Source organism: Oryzias latipes, chromosome 16 (genome assembly GCF_002234675.1).
Source record: "Oryzias latipes chromosome 16, ASM223467v1".
In the NCBI taxonomy this organism is placed as follows: Eukaryota; Metazoa; Chordata; class Actinopteri; order Beloniformes; family Adrianichthyidae; genus Oryzias; species Oryzias latipes.
The window spans coordinates 21347056-21368361 of record NC_019874.2 but is presented as its reverse complement, the minus strand read 5'-3'; the positions used below and the strand labels follow the sequence as shown (position 1 = coordinate 21368361).

General features: G+C 34.8%; 2 protein-coding genes across 3 annotated transcripts; one reads left to right on the top strand and one right to left on the bottom strand.

Moving 5' to 3' along the window:
* Positions 1-682: 682 nt before the first annotated feature.
* Positions 683-6268, bottom strand: LOC105355968 (carcinoembryonic antigen-related cell adhesion molecule 20-like). 2 transcript variants are annotated; one of them, XM_011485502.1, is made up of 9 exons: positions 6179-6268; positions 5761-6075; positions 2900-3175; positions 2447-2713; positions 1959-2231; positions 1596-1853; positions 1292-1397; positions 895-935; positions 683-760 (listed from the first exon to the last, which is right to left on the bottom strand). In XM_011485502.1, the coding sequence occupies exons 1-9, from the start codon at positions 6219-6221 to the stop codon at positions 705-707; spliced, it is 1635 nt and encodes a 544-aa protein (XP_011483804.1). In that variant the 5' UTR covers positions 6222-6268; the 3' UTR covers positions 683-704. The 2 variants fall into 2 exon arrangements, with proteins under 2 accessions (XP_011483804.1, XP_023820487.1); XM_023964719.1 differs by lacking the exons at positions 2447-2713; positions 2900-3175.
* Positions 6269-16788: 10520 nt separating this feature from the next.
* Positions 16789-18965, top strand: LOC105355980 (carcinoembryonic antigen-related cell adhesion molecule 1-like). The gene is made up of 5 exons (XM_011485585.2): positions 16789-16893; positions 17022-17342; positions 17810-18085; positions 18179-18427; positions 18515-18965. Exons 1-5 carry the CDS (start codon positions 16851-16853, stop codon positions 18589-18591), a joined length of 966 nt encoding a protein of 321 aa, XP_011483887.1. The 5' UTR covers positions 16789-16850; the 3' UTR covers positions 18592-18965.
* Positions 18966-21306: the final 2341 nt, after the last annotated feature.

The window sequence follows — 21306 nt, the reverse complement described above, 5'->3', positions numbered from 1 at the left end:
CTTAAATCTTTATCAAAAAAATAAAAAATTATCACATAAAATGTTTGCTCATAATAAGTCTATATTGATGCAAACATAAAAAATTTAAAATCCATTTAGTGATCAAATCTTTTGTACACAGTTTAAAACATGACTGAAATATAAGATTAAAATAAACTTTAGAAAAAATAATTGATTGACTTTTATTTACATATAATTTAAATAAAAATTCTTCAGTTTTCTAGATTATCATCTGATGCTCAATGGAAGTCTGCGTATAGGATTAATCAGATGTAGAGAAAATATTTTGACCCTCAGGTGTCTGATAAGTAGATGAATATAAATTTTTGGAACATAAATGTGTCTTTTTGTGAGGCTAAAGGTGAAAGGATCTTTTACAAGATGGAGGGGTTCAGACAAAACCCAAGTGAGAGAAAAACAACAATTATGACAAGTATTTGAAAAAAATAATGTTTTTAAATGTTATGTATCTGTGTAAAATGACAACAATCTTTAACTTTAGATTTTTAAACAGAAAAAATATGTATATTGAATAAATAAAAGTACTTGAACTTTAAAATGTATGTTATTAAAAAAGATGAAAAGTAAAATATTTTGCAAATGTTATTCACACATTTCTCATGAAATATTTTTGCCAATCTTTTGTATTTTTAACATTTTTTACCAAATAAAAAGTAGTTGAAAGTACACAGAAAAGCTTCTGTTTATTTACCAACATTTTCATAGACTGACGACATTTCCTCATAAATATGGTTTGGCTCTGGGAGAAAAAAGAACAAACATGTGAAACAATGACACAATGTGTCATTGTGTCATTGTCAAGCCAAGAATCTGTTGTTTTATTGTTAATAATTATTTGGTTATTTAAGAGCTAAGGAAAGATGAGAAACATACCTGCACTGTGAGGAGGAGGGGGATCAGGTTTTCTGTTGTGTCTAAATGTTAATGAAACGCAACACATAAGTGAATGAGGAAGATCTTCCAAACGGCTGCAATAAATACATTTACTTAAAAGAAAAAAACAGAGAAATAAAGATTGACTTTGAAAGGCTGGTTTAACAACTGTCAACCTGCTTTGATGTTATGACACGTTGAAATAAATGCAATAAAATAAACCAAAAGTTTTTTTTTTATGTCTTTTGAAACGTAACATTTTTACTTTATTTGAGCAAAAATTCTGTTGCAGAATCTTTAGACAAACATTCAGATTCTTTAACTATAGTTAATCAATACACTAAATCTTTACCACAAGAACAGAAAGATAAAGTAAATCATCATTATATCTACTCACCGTTTTTTATACACAGAGTATCCTCCAGCAGAAGCTGCAGTAACAACAACTAAACATCCAACCACGATTCCAGCAATGCAACCAGCAGAACATCCTGATGAGTTTTCTGAAACAACAACAGCTTGTTGGACAAAAACTTCTAACTGGCCCATGTTACACACTGAGTAGTTAGAAAGATGACTGGATATTGATTGACAATAAATAAACCACTGTAACCACCTTTTATATTTTTTTAAAGCAACAATAAACTCTCCTAAAGCACAGATTTCATGTATCAAATGTGTGAAGTCATTGATCTATTTACCTGTTTGAACACGGAGTTCATGTTCAGCTGTTGCTTGTTTCTTAGTGACAGTATTCAGAGCTTCACATGTGTATGTTCCACTGTCAGAACGTTGAGCCTTTTCTTTCAGGAACTCAGCAGAACTTCCAATGATCTCTGATCCATTCAGTCTCCAGGTGAATGTAGCAGATGGAGTGGACTCAGCAGAACACATCAACTTGATTTGATCGTTTTCATTGATCTTATCTTTACCTTCAATCTGAACGTTTTGTGGTCCATCTGAAAAAACACATATTGTAGTGAAATTGTCAGAACAAACATCAAACCAAAACAATGTAGTAATGTGTCATTTGTAGCTTAGTTTCATGTTAACTTTATACTTACAGTTAACAATAAAGGTGAACTTAGCTTCAGAACTGCTGAAAGGGTTGCTGACAAGACAGACATATTCTCCACTGTTGTCCTTGTTCACAGCTTTGAAAGTTAAGACTTTGTTGTCTTCAGAAAGTGTCACGTTTTCAGACAAGCTCAGATCTGAACCGTCCTTCTTCCATTTTCTGCTCGGTGAAGATCCAGAGGCCTCACAGGTTAAGGTGACAGAGCTCCCCTCAATGATCTGCTCTGTTGATACTTTGATGGAAACTCCAGATATTTTTTCTGGTGATCAAAATGTACAATTTTAAAGCAAAAATTATCTATGTATTAGATTTTTTAACTTAAATATGTAAAGAAACATTTAATAATGTGACTTCAGTCTACAAACAAAACATTCACAAAGACAAAATAAGTGAAATTATGACTTAACTGTTGTTAACATGAAACTGATTTAGTGAAAAACATTTGTCACCGTAAGAACAAATATTTTAACTTACGTAGAACAGAGATTGAAAAAGATGGAGATCTTTCATTTGTCAGAGTTTTGCTGTTGAAGGCCTGACAGCTGTAATCTCCTCTCTGACTTAACTGTATGTTCCTCAGTGTGAGCTCTGGTCCAGAATCAGGAAGCTTAGTCCCATTTAGAAACCATGAAAACTGGGCTGAAGGTCTAGAATCAGCTGAGCAGCTCAGAATGACCTCTGACCCTTCCTCATAGAACTCTAGTGATGGAGACACTGAGATTTTTGTATTTTCTGGACCATCTGAGTACAAAGAAAAGCAAATAAAAATAATTGAGTTATAAAACAGATCAGTTAATTCTATATATTTTCACTTTGAGCCTTTTTGATATAATAATAGTTTTAGTCCCAATAGTTTCTGAATAAAATTCTTATATTTTCTAATATTTTGGTTAAATAACAAACTGAAGATGAAGATGAAGAACTCACAGCTGACTAAGATGTTCACTGGATCACTGATGCCTTCACTGACAGGATTAAACACACGACATTTGTATGATTGTTCATCATTGCGAGCCACACTGACTACAGTCAGAGTGGAGCCTCCATCAGTGATCTGAACTCTGTCACTGGCTGTAACCTCAGAGCTGCTGTTCATCCAGATGAAGGACAGCGAGGACCCAGAGGAGGAGCAGGTCAGACTGAAAGAGCTGAACTCAACCAAGTCTGCACTTTGAAGAGTTACTGTTACAGAGGAGACTGGAACTGTGGGAGGAAATCAAAATGGATCCATGGGAGCCATGATTTAGAAAACAGAAAAAAAGAAATACTTAATAGAAAAAAATGACAATTTGTTGAAGTTAAGTTTTTATTCATGCGTGTAGTGGTTGAACCTCAAACCACCACATAGGTGTTAGTATTTATTTTTCTTTAAATTAAAACATTCATTTTTACTTTGTTTACTTATAATAAATTAACAATGGGTGCACACATTTGATTGATTTGTTTTAAGTGAGAAAAATAGTTAATTCACTTTTGTTTGTTTTCTGAGTTTCCATTCCTGGGGCCTGTTTCAGAAAGGAGGTTCAACCAACTCTGAGGTTAACTCTGAGTTGGTCAGTCGGGAGATTAACAACTCTGAGTTTTCTGTTTCAGAGCAGCTGATCGGAGTTAGGTCAATCAACTTTGAGTGGACTGATTCGGAGGTGAGCGTGCGCACCGCGACTATAAGAAGCCATTATCAATGGAGCGCAGATATTACGAGTCACCATGGCAACCGTGAAAAAAAGAGGTCTGCATATTTTTCGCCAGCTGAACTTGACGTGCTGCTGCAGAGTTACAGTGAATATGAGCACATATTCCAGAAGAAAAGCAACACCGCTGCATCTGCAAAACAGAGATAGTTAGCGTGGAAAACATAGCTGCTCAAGTTAATGCCTAAGTTTGCATTTAAATCATTGTTATAAAATATTGGCTGTAATAACTTTTTAAATAGCGTAAGGTGTGAAATAAAAATGGCGATATTTAGGTGTACTTTTGAAGTGTTATTCCTGGTGTAATTGCATGAAATGCTGCATAGTGTACAGAACCAATCTGGGGGAAAAATGCATTTAACGTCGGTAATGTTTAGAGGACTTTTTTGTTAACCTTCCCCTCTTGCAAACGTTGGTCAGTTTAATATTAATACATGCAATTGTGTTTTTAAAAGTGAACTTTTGTCTACTGTTGAACCTTTCGCTGCGCGAAGACTTCTCCCTTCTTTTCTCTCGTCTTTCAGACCGTGGTCAGAAGCGCAGGGGAGATTTCCTTCAGGGCCGAAGGGAATTCTCCTTCGGGGTTCACTTCCCGTTGGAAACCCTCAACCTCCAGAGCGGATTAAGAATGACTCCAAAACAGTTATTCTGGGAATGACACCTTCTCTTTACTTAACTAAGTGCTCCGTCCTCCGAACACACAATATATACCACGCACACACCTCCGCTCCGTGCTCACCCCCCCCCCATCTGCACCTGCACTCGCACCCCGCTCAGCACACACACGCTGCAACACTACCCTTGTATTGATCAAGTGGTATAGGTGTATGTGGGATTAAGAAAGTAAGCAGTGCTAGCAAGTTGTGTTTCCAAAAAGTAATTGTTACATTAATCTAATTCAATGTCCCTGATTTCATTTTCATGTAGATTCAATCCTGCAGGAATTAAAAGAAACATGGCAGCAGCTAAAAATGAAGTATAAAAACATAATTCAGTCAGGTATAATTTGAGCATGTCATGGATGTAGGCTTTGTTGACAATATTTGACATATGAAACATCTACATAGAAATACATATCTAATGTTTTTTTCATTGTATATATGTAATTGACTGCAACGAAAAACGGTAACGCTCAAACAAAAACATGTGGGGAAATGACAAAAAATCGAGTCTAGGTCTCAAAATCCTCGCATGACGTAAATGTAACTCTACGAATTAATGCAGCCTCCTCGTCTATTGGGTCCTCCAAAAAAGGACAAGCCATTCTTGTCACTTGTCTCTGTGTGACGGACATTTGGACAATGAAGGTTAAAGCGAAAAATACCGCTTCGTCTTTAAAAAGGGGCGGGGACCGGCAAAAACCTTGAGTTTAAAGAATAAAACCTGCTCCCGACCAGGTTAGGTTCACAGCATAAGTAACCATGGACATTGACTCCTAGTATAAGTTACCTCTCTTTCAGAAACGGGTTTGACTTACTCTGCTTTCTCTGGTTTAACAAACCTCCCATTCTGAAACGGAAAACCCAGGGTTTCCCTGATTTCAGAGTTAACGCACTCAGAGTTTACACTTAACCTCCTTTCTGAAACAGCCCCCTGTTCAGTTTAGTGACACTTGTTTTGTTTCATTTAGTTATGTTTTCAGTTGGGCCCAAATTACTTTGAAACTAATCTTGTTTTGTACCTTTTTATCTTCCTTTAAAAAAAAAAAACTCTACCAAAAAAAAAAAAACATATTGCAAGATCTTGCAAGATACCCCCCATTTGTCCATTGACTAATTGTGAACCTTCACAATGCGATTGAATCAAATATTTGGTATTACATTTCTAAATATTCTACCAAAATTCTCAAGAAATAATCAAATAAAAACCAGAACTTTAATAACTTGCTCCTAAAATGTACATCAACAAATTCTAACAGATTATCTAATGCCCATTTCTGTGAGCTTTTGACTTGAGTTAAAAGAATATGTAGCAAACATTTATAAAAACACAACAGTGTCTGAAAAGAAACATTTGTTCAACTTTTAAACATCTGTTGATACTTTATACATGTGCAGAAACATTTAGATAAAAACCAGCATGTAAAATATACATTACCATATATGTCCAGCTTGATTCTTCCTCCTTCACCTGAAAAAACAGTAACACTATACTCTCCTCCATCATCCAGGGTCAGACCTCTGAGCTCCAGAGATAGTGTAGATGGAAAAAAGGTGATCCTGTTCTCATAGTCTGGGGGAATAAACATTGAGCCTGATAGGTAGTTTATTATAAGAATTGTGGTATTGACATTCCAGGTCACTGCAGGAAATGGTCCGTCTGCTTCAGTCAGAGATGTTGTGAACATCACTGATCCTCCAATGGTTCCATTCAAAGGACCATCTGGTAAAATCCCAGATGCTTCAGTTAAACCTACAAATAAAGCAGTTCTTTCATTAAAGACAAGATGTAAAGAAAGATTTCTGTGTAATGCTAAAGAGAAAAAACTTGTTTTTTAAAGTTAATTTTTAAATACCTTTTAAAGCCACAGCAAGGATAAAAAATTTTAGAATCGCCATTTATTAAATCCTGGAGATCAACATAACAAACAGATTCTAGGTGTGTCAACTCATTATGATGCATGTCTGTCTGTTACATTCACCACTAGTTGTACAGTGAGGACAGCCCACTGAGTCACAGTCCCACCTACAGTGAATCAACAACATCCCACAAACTGATTTTTGCAGGTAAATGACTCCCTCCTGTGGCAAAGACATGTAGTTGCAATAAATAAATAAGTAAATTAAATTAAATAAATAAAAATGTAAAAAAGTATTGTGATGTGTGAATAACAATAGGTAAAATGTCCCAAGACAATGGACCTGATCATCTCAAAAAGACTGAGTCAGTGTTATAATGGCGTCTTTCACGTCATCCACGAGAGCTGTAGTTAGATCTTTATTATCCTTGTCACATGTACAATGAAATCTAAAAGTTCTTCCTGGTTCATGCAGAGTCTGATGCCCTGAATACTGTCACTAAGAAACAACAGCTAAGGATAAACACCTTGTTCAATCAGGATACAATATCAATTGCTTTATGCACGCTTGATACATCAAATCTGTATCAAACAGTGAGTTTGATATGGCTCAGTGGATTTTTTTAGTACTTTTTTGTGCTGTCTCTGATTTTAATGTTATAACTTGAGCTTTCAGTGTTGAGGAACAAGTTATTCTTAGAATTCAAACATTAGAAGTGTTTTTCATCCATATATAAAAAAGAAGTTGACTTACTGAAATCCTCCAAATATAGTTTTTTTGTTCTGTCTTGTCTACATAAGTCTAAAAAGGTTTTTCTGGTCATTTGTTGTGCACAAAACAATATTGGGATTTCTTAATCCTTGTGCTATCTTAGATGACCCCACCCTACCATGACAAAGGTGGGTAAAGGTGGAAAGATTTCATGTAATAATAATAATGGATTGGATTTATCTGCACTTTTCAAGACACCCAAAGCGCTTACATTGTGTCCATTATTCATTCACTCCTCATTCATACTTGGTGATGGTAAGCTACGGTTGTAGCCACAGCTGCCCTGGGGCAGACTGACAGAGGTGTGGCTGCCATTTTGCGCCTATGGCCCCTCTGACCATCACCGGGATCATTCATACACATCCACACACTAGTGGAGCAACACTGGAGGCAAGGAGGGTGAAGTGTCTTGCCCAAGGACACAACGACATTTTGGCTGGTGGGAGCGGGGATCGAACCGCCATCCCTTTGATCATTGGACGACCCGCTCATCCACCTGAGCCAATGTCCATGTCCATGGACACCAGTGAAGATCACAAATCATTGAAGAAAAAAGGTTCAGCGCACTGTCTAGTGGGTCCAGATGACCCAACTCCCAATGGTAAAGTGCCTAGGATAGCACAAGGGTTAATATTTTTTGTGTGCTATATTTTCAAATGTAACTCTAGAGGAGAGGTTTGCAATTATAAACAACAATTTTGGAATTGTTCCTTAATAACCAAAACCCCTCAAAGCCCCACTTCCTTTCTAGAAACATAAAACACTGTATATTTGTGTGACCACTAAGCAAATTATTTTTAAAATGTGGCTTTAAAATAGTTGAAGTCAAGTTTTTATAGAACCAATTTAAACAGCTGCCTCTATTCACAGTTTGAGTACAACCAGCTGTTGTTGTTTCAGAAAACTCATCAGGATGTTCTGCTGGTTACGTTGCTGGAATCGTGGTTGGATGTTTAGTTGCTGCTGCAGCTTCTGCTGGAGGATACTGTGTGTATAAAAACTGTGACTAATCAAGTAGATATAATGATGATGTGCTTTATCATACTTTTCCTAGGAGGTATGATAAAATATGCTTTTATTTATTGATAAATTAGAGTTAAAGATTCCATTTCTGCGAGTTTAAGGTCAATGAATTTAAGTTTCGAAAGCCATTTAAAAACTTTTGGTTTATTCTCTTGAATCTATTTCAATGAGTAATAACATGAAAAAAGGTTGACATTAGTTAAACCAGCCTCACCAACTTTACTTTTCATTTTTTTCTGTTTAGTGCTGCTGTTTATTGTAGCTTTCCGCAGAAAAGCCTTGATTTATCTTTTTGCATTTCATTAACATTTAGACACAACAGAAAACCTGATTCCTTCTCATCACAGTGCAGGTATATTTGTCATCTTTCTTTTGCTCTACTTTTAAATTACCAGATAATTATTAGTATTGTTTCACACTTGTTAGTCTAAATGCAAACATATGCAGGTGTGAAAATAAATAGTTTACATGTTGACATGTTTGTATGTGAACATTTTTAGAGCCAACAGGTATGTTTATAACATTTGTGTGTGTGTGTGGACAGGCCACGCCCCTTTTAGATTTGTATGACATCTGAACCTCACTGTAATGATTATAACCATCCAGCAACTTGTGACTTTATGCTGCTTAATGGTTCTACCTCCCCCTTCTATGATCTTTCTATGATCCGATCCAACACAAAAATATTACAAATATGCTTAAGATGAATAAAGTTTGGCATAGATTACAAAAGGGGTTTATTCGGACATACCTCTGGTGTGTCAAAAGATTCACAACCCCATGTTGTAAAAATTATGTCCAACACAAAAGGCTCTCATCTGTTTGCTCAGCTGTTGGACAGGACAAGTTAAAAAAAAGATAATTATTAATATTGAAGCAATACATTTTTTTGTCTTTTTTTAACAGTTTGTTCTTTTTTCTTTTAGAGCAAAACCCTGTTTATGAGGAAATGTCATAAAATGTCTATGAAAATCTTGAAACATACACAGAAGCTCCTTTGTGCATTTTAAACTGCCTTTGTATTTGTTTAAAACACCTTTTTACAAAATTGCTGCTTTTGAAAAATTGTTTATGATTTGAACATTTTCACCAAGAAATATGTGATTAAAATTTATACGATTGTCATTCCATTTGTCTGTGAACAAAGCATTCACATTATAAATAAAAATATTTAGCAAGCACTTTTTTTTATTTTATTTTTTTTAAGCCAAAGTGAGCACTTTACACGGGTACAGAAATATTTAGGACATTATTTCTTTAAAATACTTTTCATACATCGTCTTTTCTTTATTTTTCATTACTTTTAAAATATCATTCCACCATCAATAGCAGGGGTCCCTAAATCCAGGCCTCGAGGGCTGGTGTCCTACATGTTTACCAACCAACCTGCCATTTATGCTCCTTATTGGTTAAACACACCTGATCCAGGTACAGGTAATCAGCAGCAAATAAGGTTTCTTGAAAACTAGCAGGACACTGGCCCTCGAGGCCTGGATTTAGGGACCACTGATCAATAGCTTCAGGAAAAATGTATTTACTTTCACAATTTTTTGGACACTTAAGAGTTTTCGCACCTGATGATAATAATGAAAATCAATAATTGACTAATACATGTTTTATTATTGAAGATGAATTCTAAGTTGTAAAGAGACAGTGAGACCTTCATTAACAGCCATCAGCCTCTCAAACAAAATTAGGACAACACAGTTTTCCAGGGAATAAACAGGATTCTAATTGTAATAAAAACAAAGTAACAGTTTCTGCAAGTAAAGAATAAAAGTTTACTTTATGAACAACACATTGAAATTGATTCAGTGCTTGAGAAAGCATTTTTTTAATAGTCTCTATCATAGTTCCTATTTATTGTTATTAAATGTCAAGTAATTTAGCTAATTCCATTCTGTATGTGTTATTAGAAAAGACATCTGATAATTAGACACTTTACTGATAAATGTTTACCAGTAAAAAACATTGAGGTCAGTTGTATTATTTGTTGTCAGCTCTACATAAGAGCATTTAAAATTCAAGAAATTTTATTTTTAGAATGCACTCATTATTAATTAAAGAAACAGGACACAGAAAGTATGGTGATGATCAGACATAGAGGACTCCTCAAGCACAAACATAAAGTCACCTAATTGTAATCTGTGAGAGTCTAGATACTTTTGATAACGAGTCACATGAAGCTAAATCTGCATTTAAACTAAACTAGTTCAGCTCAATACATCATCTGAAAGGAGGTGATAAAAAGGCAGGTTGGAACAAAGTTCAACAGAAAGACTGATTAATGATTAAATGAACATGACCATAAATGTGTTTCTGATGATGATTTACTTCCTTATACTTTTAGAAGAGTGAACATCTTTGTTTACTAAAGTTTCCAGAGGATGATCAGCACGAAAAACACACAATCCTCTCTTCCCCCAAAAAAAGAAACGAAAACCATTTATTGCACAATTCAATTGCCTGGCATCTTTACTTTTAAAAACGCAATCCATTGTTTAAATTCGTTTTTCAGGAATTAGTGTAGTTTAAGCAGCAGAAAAATCTAACACTTTAACCCTTGTGCTTTCTTAGATGTCCCCACCCTTACATTGACGTGTTCCCCCTACCATGACAAAGGTGGATAAAGGTGGAAAGATTTCATGTAATCCATGCACACCAGTGAAGATCACAAATCATTGAAGAAAAAAGGTTCAGCGCACAGTTGCTGCCCAGCATAAACTGTAAACATGACTCATACATTTTATGCCTCATCATCTGCCCATGTTCCATGACCTGAGAGGCCACGTTTTATCACATTTTGTCAGTTTATTGATTTTTGTGTTCTTTTTGTAGCAGACAATCATTTTCAGGAGAATCTGAATAATAATATAGTTCGAAGGTTACTATATAAATGATGATGGACAACTTATTCATCTCTCTTTTTTTTCTTTTCTGCAGAGGATGTTAGTGAAAGGTTTTACAACCAGAAGACCATCATTGTTGAATCATTTCCTGTTTTTCTACTTTTAGAATGAAAGAAAATGTTTTTGTTATCTTTATTTGTGTTGTTTTTACCATAAAGTTTTGAAAATTAGAAAAACTACCAAATTTTGTTATTTATTTATTTATTTATATTTAAAGAGAGATAAGGCAACACTCTTCCACCACCTGTAGAGGAGTAATAGACCACTAGAGAGCAGAAAGCCTACTAAGCGTGCATCATGTAAATAAATGATTGTATAAAGAAAATCATTTGGCTTTAAATTAATTGTGGATTTTGTATTATTATTATTTAAATCATTGCAAAAATATAAGGTTGTTTTTTTATAAATATTTGCTAGTTCTTGACATTGAAGTAATACATATGATAGTGTATGTCAAACAACTTATACTGTCTTTTTATGTTTTCTCTCCACTTAAACACATTTTAGGTGAATAAACATGCAGTAAATTATGATGTATATAGTTTAAAGAAGAGAGACTTTATAAATCAAAAAGGCTTTTGAATCATAATGCATGTCATCTACGTAAAATATGAATGTATGTTTTTAATGGGCTAATCTTTAAAAACTACACAAAAATGATTGAACTAAAATATAAGTGCAATAATGTAGATTCATAAAGTAAAAAAAGGAGAAATTTTAATCACAGTCAACAACATAAGATAAAACTTTAGACAAATTACCTGATTGTAGTTTAGAGGGGGGGGAAAGCCTATATTTATGTCGAAAAAAAATTGCTGTTATAAAATGTGTTAATAAAGGCGTATTTTTCAGCTGCTACCTTCAGTTCAAAGGAATCTCTGCATAATAGTGAATGGATGAATGGAAAGAATAAATGAACAAAGACTTTTCTATTTTTATTTAATCCTTTTACTGAATCTTCTTCAGCAGAATGATGCGCATGCACAAAAATAATTTTCTGGTCCAATTATTTAGCCTATATGGAGTTTTAACACATTTAACGAATGCATTTTATGATGTGGCATAATTACCCAAATAAATAGGAAATCTATAACAGCTAATGTATATTAGAATCGTAGAATTAGGCTGAATTTGAATTTGTCCTTATCCTCAAACTAAAAACATAAATATTCCTAAACATCAGGTCTGGGTTCCACAGTTAGATGTAGGCTATAGCAAGCCTTCATTTATGTCAATGACATACACAAAGTAGGGGGCTACAAAAAGTGTTATCTCACAAAAGGCACACAATGGTAGAGAGGATATATGTGTGTTTAGGGCTTGTTGAGACAAACCAGCACTTTTGAAGTGGCACCTAAACAAACTACATTTTTATTGGCTTGTTAAATAATCCTAAGTAAACTTTACTTTGCTGCCTCTCTGTGGTGCAAACAGTCTTAATGATTCAAATATATTTGTACAAATTCCATCTAACATTTCATGTCCTTGAAATGGTTGTAATAAAATGTGGATAAGGTATGTGAGTTTTCATTGAAAATAAAATTAAAACAAAATCTAAAAAAGGTTGTTTATTGCATATTTGTATTTGCATCATGGGAAACTGTATCACAAAACTTTTAGATAAATTAAATCCATATTTAACAGATTTTTAAACTGACAAGTTCAAGGCAAGAGTAGCCAGATACAAGTCCAAAACTCTACATCCCCCTTTACTTTTGACTGAAACTGTTTTTTTCTCCACTGTTTACATGCAGTAAATGCCCCTTTTAGGAAGAAGAATGCTTTTGTGTTGTAAATCGGAGGACCAACATTGATTTTCCCCCCCGATTTTTTTAATTTTTTTTATTGATACTATACTTGATAAGTTTAAAGTGTGCATACAATCCAAAATGCCATAAGATCAAAACGATAGATTTAACACAAACTTATGTTAAATAACTACATATGGCAGAATATAATTGATTCTAAACCAAACCACAAAAGATTTAAGAAAAAATTGTCAAATGTTTGTTTTTAGAAATGGAGCATAAACGGGTTCATTTGGATTTATATGTCTGGTTGATATTTTCTCATTTTGTGCACAAAGCTGCTTGAGATCTTGAATGAAGTTCCATCTCTGTCAACAACAATCAAAACCTCCAAGAAAAGCAGGCGGAGTGCTGTTTGCTTTAGCTTCCTGGAAAAACAGAATCCCGGAAGGGACGAGGACTATGACAGTCCACCGGGCTCCTGAGTCCTGATCAGACATATTTATACTGCAAACATTTGTGCACTGAAATGTTTTTAAAAAGTAAAGTGAACTGATTCTTAACTTTGTTTTCTTTGTTGTCACACAAAGAACGTTCCTCTGTTTGTTCACATTGGTTTTCATAAATAAAACTTTCAGACCAAATCATTGTAAGTTTATATTTTCATCACTTTCTTTCAATTTTTTAGAGTCAACAGCACATATCCAGGAAATCAAAAATGTTCAAATAAAAAAGCTTGATATGTACATAACTATTCCCAACAGGCCTCCTATATTACAATTAATGATATAAAATGTTTTTTAAACTTCACAAAACTAACACACAAGAAAGAGAAATATGTGTGGTTGTATGAGTAAATGCGTTTTGTAGTTATCTGTGAATTTGATTTGATATTTATAATTGAACAATTAATCATATTAAGTCTGAGTTTTAGCCTGTATTTTTCCTTGCTTTTAAAGTTGCTCTGCATTTTAGTAGTATGTCTTTCATCCAACATTGAACTTTAGAAAACTCATGGCAAAACATCATTTTCATTAATTTACATTATATAAAATTGCATGTTCTCTATATAGATTATGTATGTATAACTATATGGCACGTCATGATGAAAATAGATTTTTTTGCAGTATAGATTCAAAAAAGGTGGAAAAAAATCAACCTTTTTTCAAATTCTTTTGCAGTGTTTTCAGACTTTTAAATTAAAAATAATCTTTTGTTACCTTTTGTGGTTAATGTCATGTAATGTGATGTGATGTTTCTTTTTACTTTCAGTTTCCATACTTTTTTTTTCTTTTACTCTCTTTTGCTGTATTTCAGTAATTAAAGAAGTTCAACCACTTTTCTTTAAATTGACAGAGGTGCACTGGCCTGTTAACTTTTCTAATTTACATAAAACGAGGAATCTTGTGTCATTTTTTACTACTTTGAAGGATTTTTCAAAGGTGTATCATAAAAAATAACAGTATACAGCCACATGATGGAGAGTTTTTCCATCAAATACCGTGACAAAGTGTTCCTGAACTTAAAAGTCATCTGCCTCCTATATGTAAACCAGGCCACTCTAGTCACATCACATTGTGACAAATACAAATGCAGCAAAAAAAAAACATAAACTTATGTCAGCTGTTGATTTTAGGGAACTGTGCCTTTTTCTAAATGTAAAAATTGTCCAGGTAAGCTTCAGGTGAATCCATCATCACTACCCACTGAAATTCCCTAATTATAAGGAATTTTTGTTGTTGTTAGATTAGTTGAAAATTACAAACTAATATGGGTTTTCAATTGCAAATCACACCAATGTGATAAGACAAGTGTTTCACTACAAGCCACAAAAAATCATTTTTAAAACATGTTTCTTTTAAAAACAGTGTGACAAACTTTAATGTTTGGTGTTTAAAATGACCCAACAAAGTCAATGGGGGGGTTGAAGTGTTTTTATATCTTCAGGGCAGCTTTTCTAACCCTTGTGCTATCCTAGACACTCTAACATTGGGAGTTGGGTCATCTAGACCCACTAGACAGTGCTCTGAACCTTTTTTCTTCAATGATTTGTGATCCTCACTGGTGTCCATGCATTACATGAAATCTTTCCACCTTTATCCACCTTTTTCATGGTAGGGAGAACACGTCAATGTAAGGGTGGGGTCATCTAAGATAGCACAAGCGTTAATTAAATCAAAAGTGTAAACATGTTTTTACATTTTTCATATAGAAAATATGAACCCAAGCAGCTTCTTATTGTTTGAAATGCTGCATCTACAATGACAAAAGTAAATGTATTATTTAACATTGTGTATATTCATTGGGGTGGCTCTTGTCATTTCATCTAGCATTCTTGTGCAAACAGCTGTTCCACATTCTGTATTGAAACTCTGCATCCAATTTCTTAATTGAATAAATATAAGCATTTTATCATGTTATCTTCAGTAAATTCTCAATAAAAACTCAAAGCACTGAACCATCTCACAAAGATATAAAACCCTCAAAACAAAAAGTATCCAGTGTTTAAATTAGTATTTCTCTAAATTCAGGGTATATTGGTATATAAATGGGTTTATTTTAGTGTTGAGAATAAGCACAGAGAGCATTAGTGTGAGTTTTGAGCACACTAATAAATGAATTGTAGGTTCTTGAGAGGAGTTGAGGTATTTTTACACAATTCTCTGACTTCATTTTCATGGCATAATTTACCAAGAAAGAAGCCTGAGAGTCTGGTCAGAGCTCATAAAGATGTCTTTAAGTCAGCATGACTTCCATTGCAAAGAATGTATGTTTTTGTCAAAGAGCAAATACTGTATTTTCAGTAAATTTGAGATCTGATCAAAGGAGTCATTGTGATGAAAAATTAAATAAAACAACACCAATCTCAGAGGATAATACTTCCCGATTGAACTTTAATATAAAAAAATAGTAAATTAACAATAACTTACGTTAGATCTGCCTGTTCTGGTTAAGATGATTTCTGGTTTATTGTAGATACCATCAGAAACCTTCAGTTGCCATTGATTTATGCTCAGAAACAAACATCACTTCTAATAGTTTCAGTTGTTCTGGTCCAGGTCAATAACAAAGACACCACTGTCACAACTCTCATTAATATCTCAGCACCAAATGACCCACATTACCTTCAATCTCCCTGTCGACAATGGTTTAGAGTTTTGCATAAAGATGATGTTTAGCTATAAAATAAATGTCAGTAAACCTTCGGTGCATTTGTCCTCCTACACTAATGAACTATTTTTCTACCTGTTCCAATGTGACAACATTTTCCAATAAATGCTTTGGACAAAAAGCAACCATTATAATATTGGTTTTTGGAAATAAATTAGAAAGTAACAATCAAATGAAGCTTTCTTTTCGTTTTTGCGTCCATTTGCGTTCTGTCAGAGTCTGGGTTAAGTTCCTGCTGGAGACTGAGAGTCTCCCTGATGTCTTTGATCCTGAAGCTCACTGCAGCTTCTCAAACATGACCCCAGAGCCAACCACTCACTAAAAGACATTGACTGAAGATGGAGAAGCTCATAAAGCTGATGCACAGCAATGACGACAACAAATGACAAAGACCCTGATTTCTATTCATCACATTTCATCATCCTATTGTTTGATGTACAGTTGGAACTCTAAAAAACAAAACAGTTGTTCTGTGTTTTATTAGGATATTATTTTATTTAGTGGTGTGACTGTGTGTTTAGGAAATCAATGCTTTGGGTATTCAGACTAATTTATTACTAATGTAAACAAAGACAGGGAAATAAAAATGTTGTTTTATTTGATAAAATATTTTTCAACTTTACATTTTTTGTTAAATTTCCTTCTTTGGTTCGGATCATAAAAAAAATAAAAATAAGAACGTTCTTATAAAACCCAGAAATGAAGGTTTAAATCTGGTTCTAACATCAGATTTATGCATATTTATGCTTTTTATTTATCAGATACTTTTGCATCAAACTTTCATTGTTCTTTGAAACAGCTGGAGACGGTTCAAAGCCTTTTTCTGGGAAAATTTCAACAGCCTGAGTGCAGGTAAACCCTGAATGTATAGACTCAGAGGCAATTTGTTAAAATGTCCACAGGGAGAGTAAATACAGCCTGTGCATGTCATCTTTGAGTGGGGGGCTGGAGTTGGGGGAGCTAGGGGCAATAAAAGGGCAGGCACTTTTGTGAAACTTCTTTGCTTTGTTTTTGTCAAGAAGTTATTGAAGGAGTCAGTTTGCACAATGGAGAAGATCATCTGGACTTTTGGGATGCTTCTTTTATCAGGTAAATACAGTGAGTTTTGGTTATAAAACTATATAATATGACTGATGTTTTTCTTTTGCTACATTCTAATGGAACTAAACTTTTTAATAGTATTAAAAAGTTGTTCTTCCTGTTCTGTGGTTCCTAAGATCTGTGTGCAGGTCAGAACATTTTACCTCCAGGACCCCTGAGTGGAGCAGTGGCCGACACGGTGGTGTTCAGCACCACCCTCAGACCCCCGGCGAGTCCATTCCTGTCTATCAGCTGGAACTTTAAAGGTGTCAACATCATCACATCAACCAGCACCAACATCATTGATCCTGGATATGCCAACAGGATCACACTGGACCGAGCTACTGGATCCCTGGAGCTCAGGAATCTGGTTCTGCAGGACGGCGGGGAGTACACACTCACCATCACACCAGACGGGGGGCTGCAGATGCAGGGGAGGATCGTCCTCAACGTTTACAGTATGTTTTTGAATTTAACCAACCATTACAAACTGATTCTAATTTATAAAGATATTAGGGCTGGGAATGGCAATGTTTTAAAAATAATGAACATTAGATTGAATATTTTGAAAATTTACTTAACAAAATAATAGTTTAAAAATTAAGGATTGTTGGCAGGAAGAGCAAGAATAGATTACAGAACAGAAAATGTGGCTCTTACCATAAAACTTTGTGGTAACTTCAAACTTTTATATTTTTCATCAGAAATTTGGTGCAAGTTTAAAGTTGACACTGATAATTTCAAGCTATTTAATTTAAAAGAAAAAAAATGCTTTCAAAATAATTTTGTATTTATTATGGATTCTATAACCACTATGATTCAATAGATTTTGTGCAAATGTATTTGAAACCAAATGTTTTCATTTAATTGCATTTATTGCATTCTGTTATTTGCAAGTAGACTGGTTTTTCTTATGCACCACCAGCACCTATAACCGGAGCCACCATCCGCAGCACTTCATCTGTGCTGATAGAGGAGAAAAGCTCCACTAACCTCACCTGTGAGGCCTCCGGCTCTGTCAGCAGCAGAGAGTGGATGAAAGATGGCCACCTCATTCAGGCGGGAGACATGATCAGTTTTTCTGCAGACAACAGCACAGTGTTTTTCCATCCTGTCCTCAGCTCCAGCCATGGCACCTACCAGTGTCGGGTCAGCAACCCAGTGAGCGCCCAAACGGCTGACTTTCAACTCACTGTCAACTGTAAGAACCCGCTGTGTGCTCCAAGGAAACAACTTTATTTATAACTAAAGCATTTCATTTTTATTTTCTTGAATCTATCCTTCATCTTTGCAGATGGACCATATAATGTGTCCATTATTGGACCATCCACTGTGTCATCTGGAGACACAGTGATACTGCATTGCTTAGCAGCTTCAGTCCCTCCAGCAAACTTCAGCTGGATGTTCAACGGCAGCCAAACACACATCAACACATCCCTGTTTGTTATTGAGAGGTTCTGGGCACAAAACAGCGGGGACTACAACTGCACCGCCATCAACATGGTGACCATGAAGGAAAACTCCACAGTTCTGAATCTGAGAGGTAACATGGTTGTGTTTTGAAGTGACAGTTTTGTCTGGAATTCTAAGTGATTTGTGAAACAAAACGTATCGATCTTTTTGCATTTAGCTTCCGGGTCTGTGAGCTGCTGGTCCTTTTCAGTGTTGGTCATCAGTGCATTCATGTTGAGAGAATTTATATTTTGAGAAGGCGGGTAAGTGTGACTAAAGATTCTTTACAACTTTTTATTACAACTGCAAACCATTTCTTACGTTTAGTTATACAGTCTTTGGTTGTTTTAGTCGAACTTGTTTACTGGATTTTTTTTGGAGAGGAAGCCTCAAATTAGAAACCACAGACAAAATGTTTTTTTTTTCATTCAATCCACTAAACTGTTGAAAACGAGGGCTGCACGGTGGTACCATGGTTAGTGCTCTTGCCTCAAAGTAAGAAGCCCCCTGTTTCAAGTCCTGGCTAGGGAACATGGAAAACAACATCAATTTGATCAAAAATTTGCATGTTCTCCCAGTGCATCTGTGGGATCTCCGGCTTCAAAAACAAAAACATGCTTCATAGGTTAATTGGAAACTCTAAATTGTCCATAGGTGTGAGGGTGTATGGGTGTGTGATTGTGGACATTCTACCCTGTGACAGACTGGTGACCTTTTCATCAATTGATCAATGGATTTATAGATAGATATAAAAAGTTCTCTATTAAGGATTCTAAAATCGAACTTTTTGTTTTGTCCTTTACAGGTACAGAAAGGACTTTTTTTTGCCTATTTTAAAAGATCAAAAGGCTTTTTTAAACCATTCAATTGTGAAAAGTTACATCAGTTTGACTCTCTAGGATAACAACTTGTTTGCTTATTTTCACTGTAAATGCAAAATTTCAAATGATGCATTACATTAAAAAAAATCAACAGCTTGTTGTTGACTAAATAGACGGCGTTTATGTTTCTGAGTCTTAACTACTGCTCATCAATCTTTTTTTTATGTTTCTCATTTTACACTGATGTAAAATATGTGGCATGCTTTCTACTTGTTTTGATTTATTTTTCTTTTTTGTATAATTAGTTTGTCAAGGTTTGATTAACTTTTTATTGTCAAAATAAAATGGCTTTGATTATGTTGTCAGATATGTTGAATTTTGTAAGGAGAAAATGGGGAGGTTTCTGTAAAGTTTCGTGTTTTTAGACAGATCCACATCTTTTATGAATATCAATTGAGAACATTTTGTCGAAACTTTAGAATATTTCTGAGGCTTAGATTTTGTCTGAAATGTTTAAGCTCACTGTGTTTCGGTTTGAGGTTTGAAAAAAAAGTGACAAATTTGCAGAACAGAACCAAAGGCTGTACAAATGGACTTCACACATGAGTTACAGGTACCCTCTTTTGAAGAAGTGATTCTGTGGCTAAAAACCTTTAACCTGAGGAAACAGACATGAGGGCTGTTCTGTTTTCTCTTTGCTGTTTGTGGGAGAGTATGAATATTTTCTCTGCATTTTTTCTTTTATTGTTTAGGACAAATTAAAATACCCAAAAATCTAAGTATTGTTGTCTATTCATTTTTTATAAAGACTTGACCAGAAGCGGTATTATTCTGAAAAACAAAAATGTATTTTGTGTGTTCAACCAGTAAGGAAGCACGAGGGCTGTTTCAAAGCAGATTATGTTTTACTTTTCAATTCAATTCAATTCAATTTTATTTGTGTAGCCCAAATTCACTACAACAGTCGTCTCGATGGGCTTCGTATCAGTAATTGAAAAAGTTAAACATAAAATCAAAAGGATCATGAATACATAGAATTCAATAGGAAAATACTAAATTGAACTAACTACCTGTAACTGACTAAGCCAAACTGGACATCCCTGTCCTTAGACCCCCCTTAAACAATTTATAGTACTTAATCATAGTACTAGCAGATATTAGTAGATGGTACTAGCAGATATTAGCATGTGAAAAACCTTAAATAATGAAAAACAAAACAGTAAATAAACAAGTATAGTTATCAAATATAAGGTAAACCAGGTGAATAAATTAAGATGAAAGCTAAACCAACAATTTGTAACCAAGAAAATTAAACCAACAACTCAGTTACATTGTAGGAAACTTAAATACAATTTTTCTTAACTTAAGTAGATTGTTTTACAAATAATTATATCCTTTTTCAGACTAACAAGTATGGACATCGTTTTCAATACACACATTTTAGGACAGTGTACAACTTTTTTTTCCCCCTTAACTCAAAAATGTGACAAATATTAAAAGTTCAGCATTGAGCTAAGCAGTGGCCCTTTAAAGTCCAAGTCTCACTCACACAGTGAATACAACTTCCAAGTTTATACAGAAGCCGCCGTCCTCCAGCTCAGATTTTTTTTACACATGGCGTGGTGAAACGCCGTTTTGAGTGTTCCCAGCTTACGCTCATGTGAGTTGCTGTGCGCTCCAAGACAGAGCATGATAAACACACCTTCGCACATCAGCGTGACAACTACTTACCATCATTCATCTGTTTACATGCTCTCCTGCTAGCTCACAGCCCCTCACAACCCCGACCTAACATTACTAGTGCAACAAAAGTGATGAGCAACAGTGGAGCTATCTAGGCCAGTTTTGAGCCAAATGCCAGCTCAGGCGAGGAAAACAAAGATATCCATAGTTTACTTGTCTGCACGTGGATGCCCATATAATGGAGCAGAGAAGGGAGCTTATGGCCATTCCAGCATATTCTCTATGTCACAATTGACCTCTATTTTGCGTTTTTTTCGTATACTTCAGATTCAGAGACTCAGAGATGCCATTTAAAAGTTAGTTGTATAATTTTATGTCCTCCATCATCAGAATCATGCCACACACCAAAACAAAACATGTTAACAACACTGCAATCATCACTTTCGTATGAGTGGGTCTTTAACCC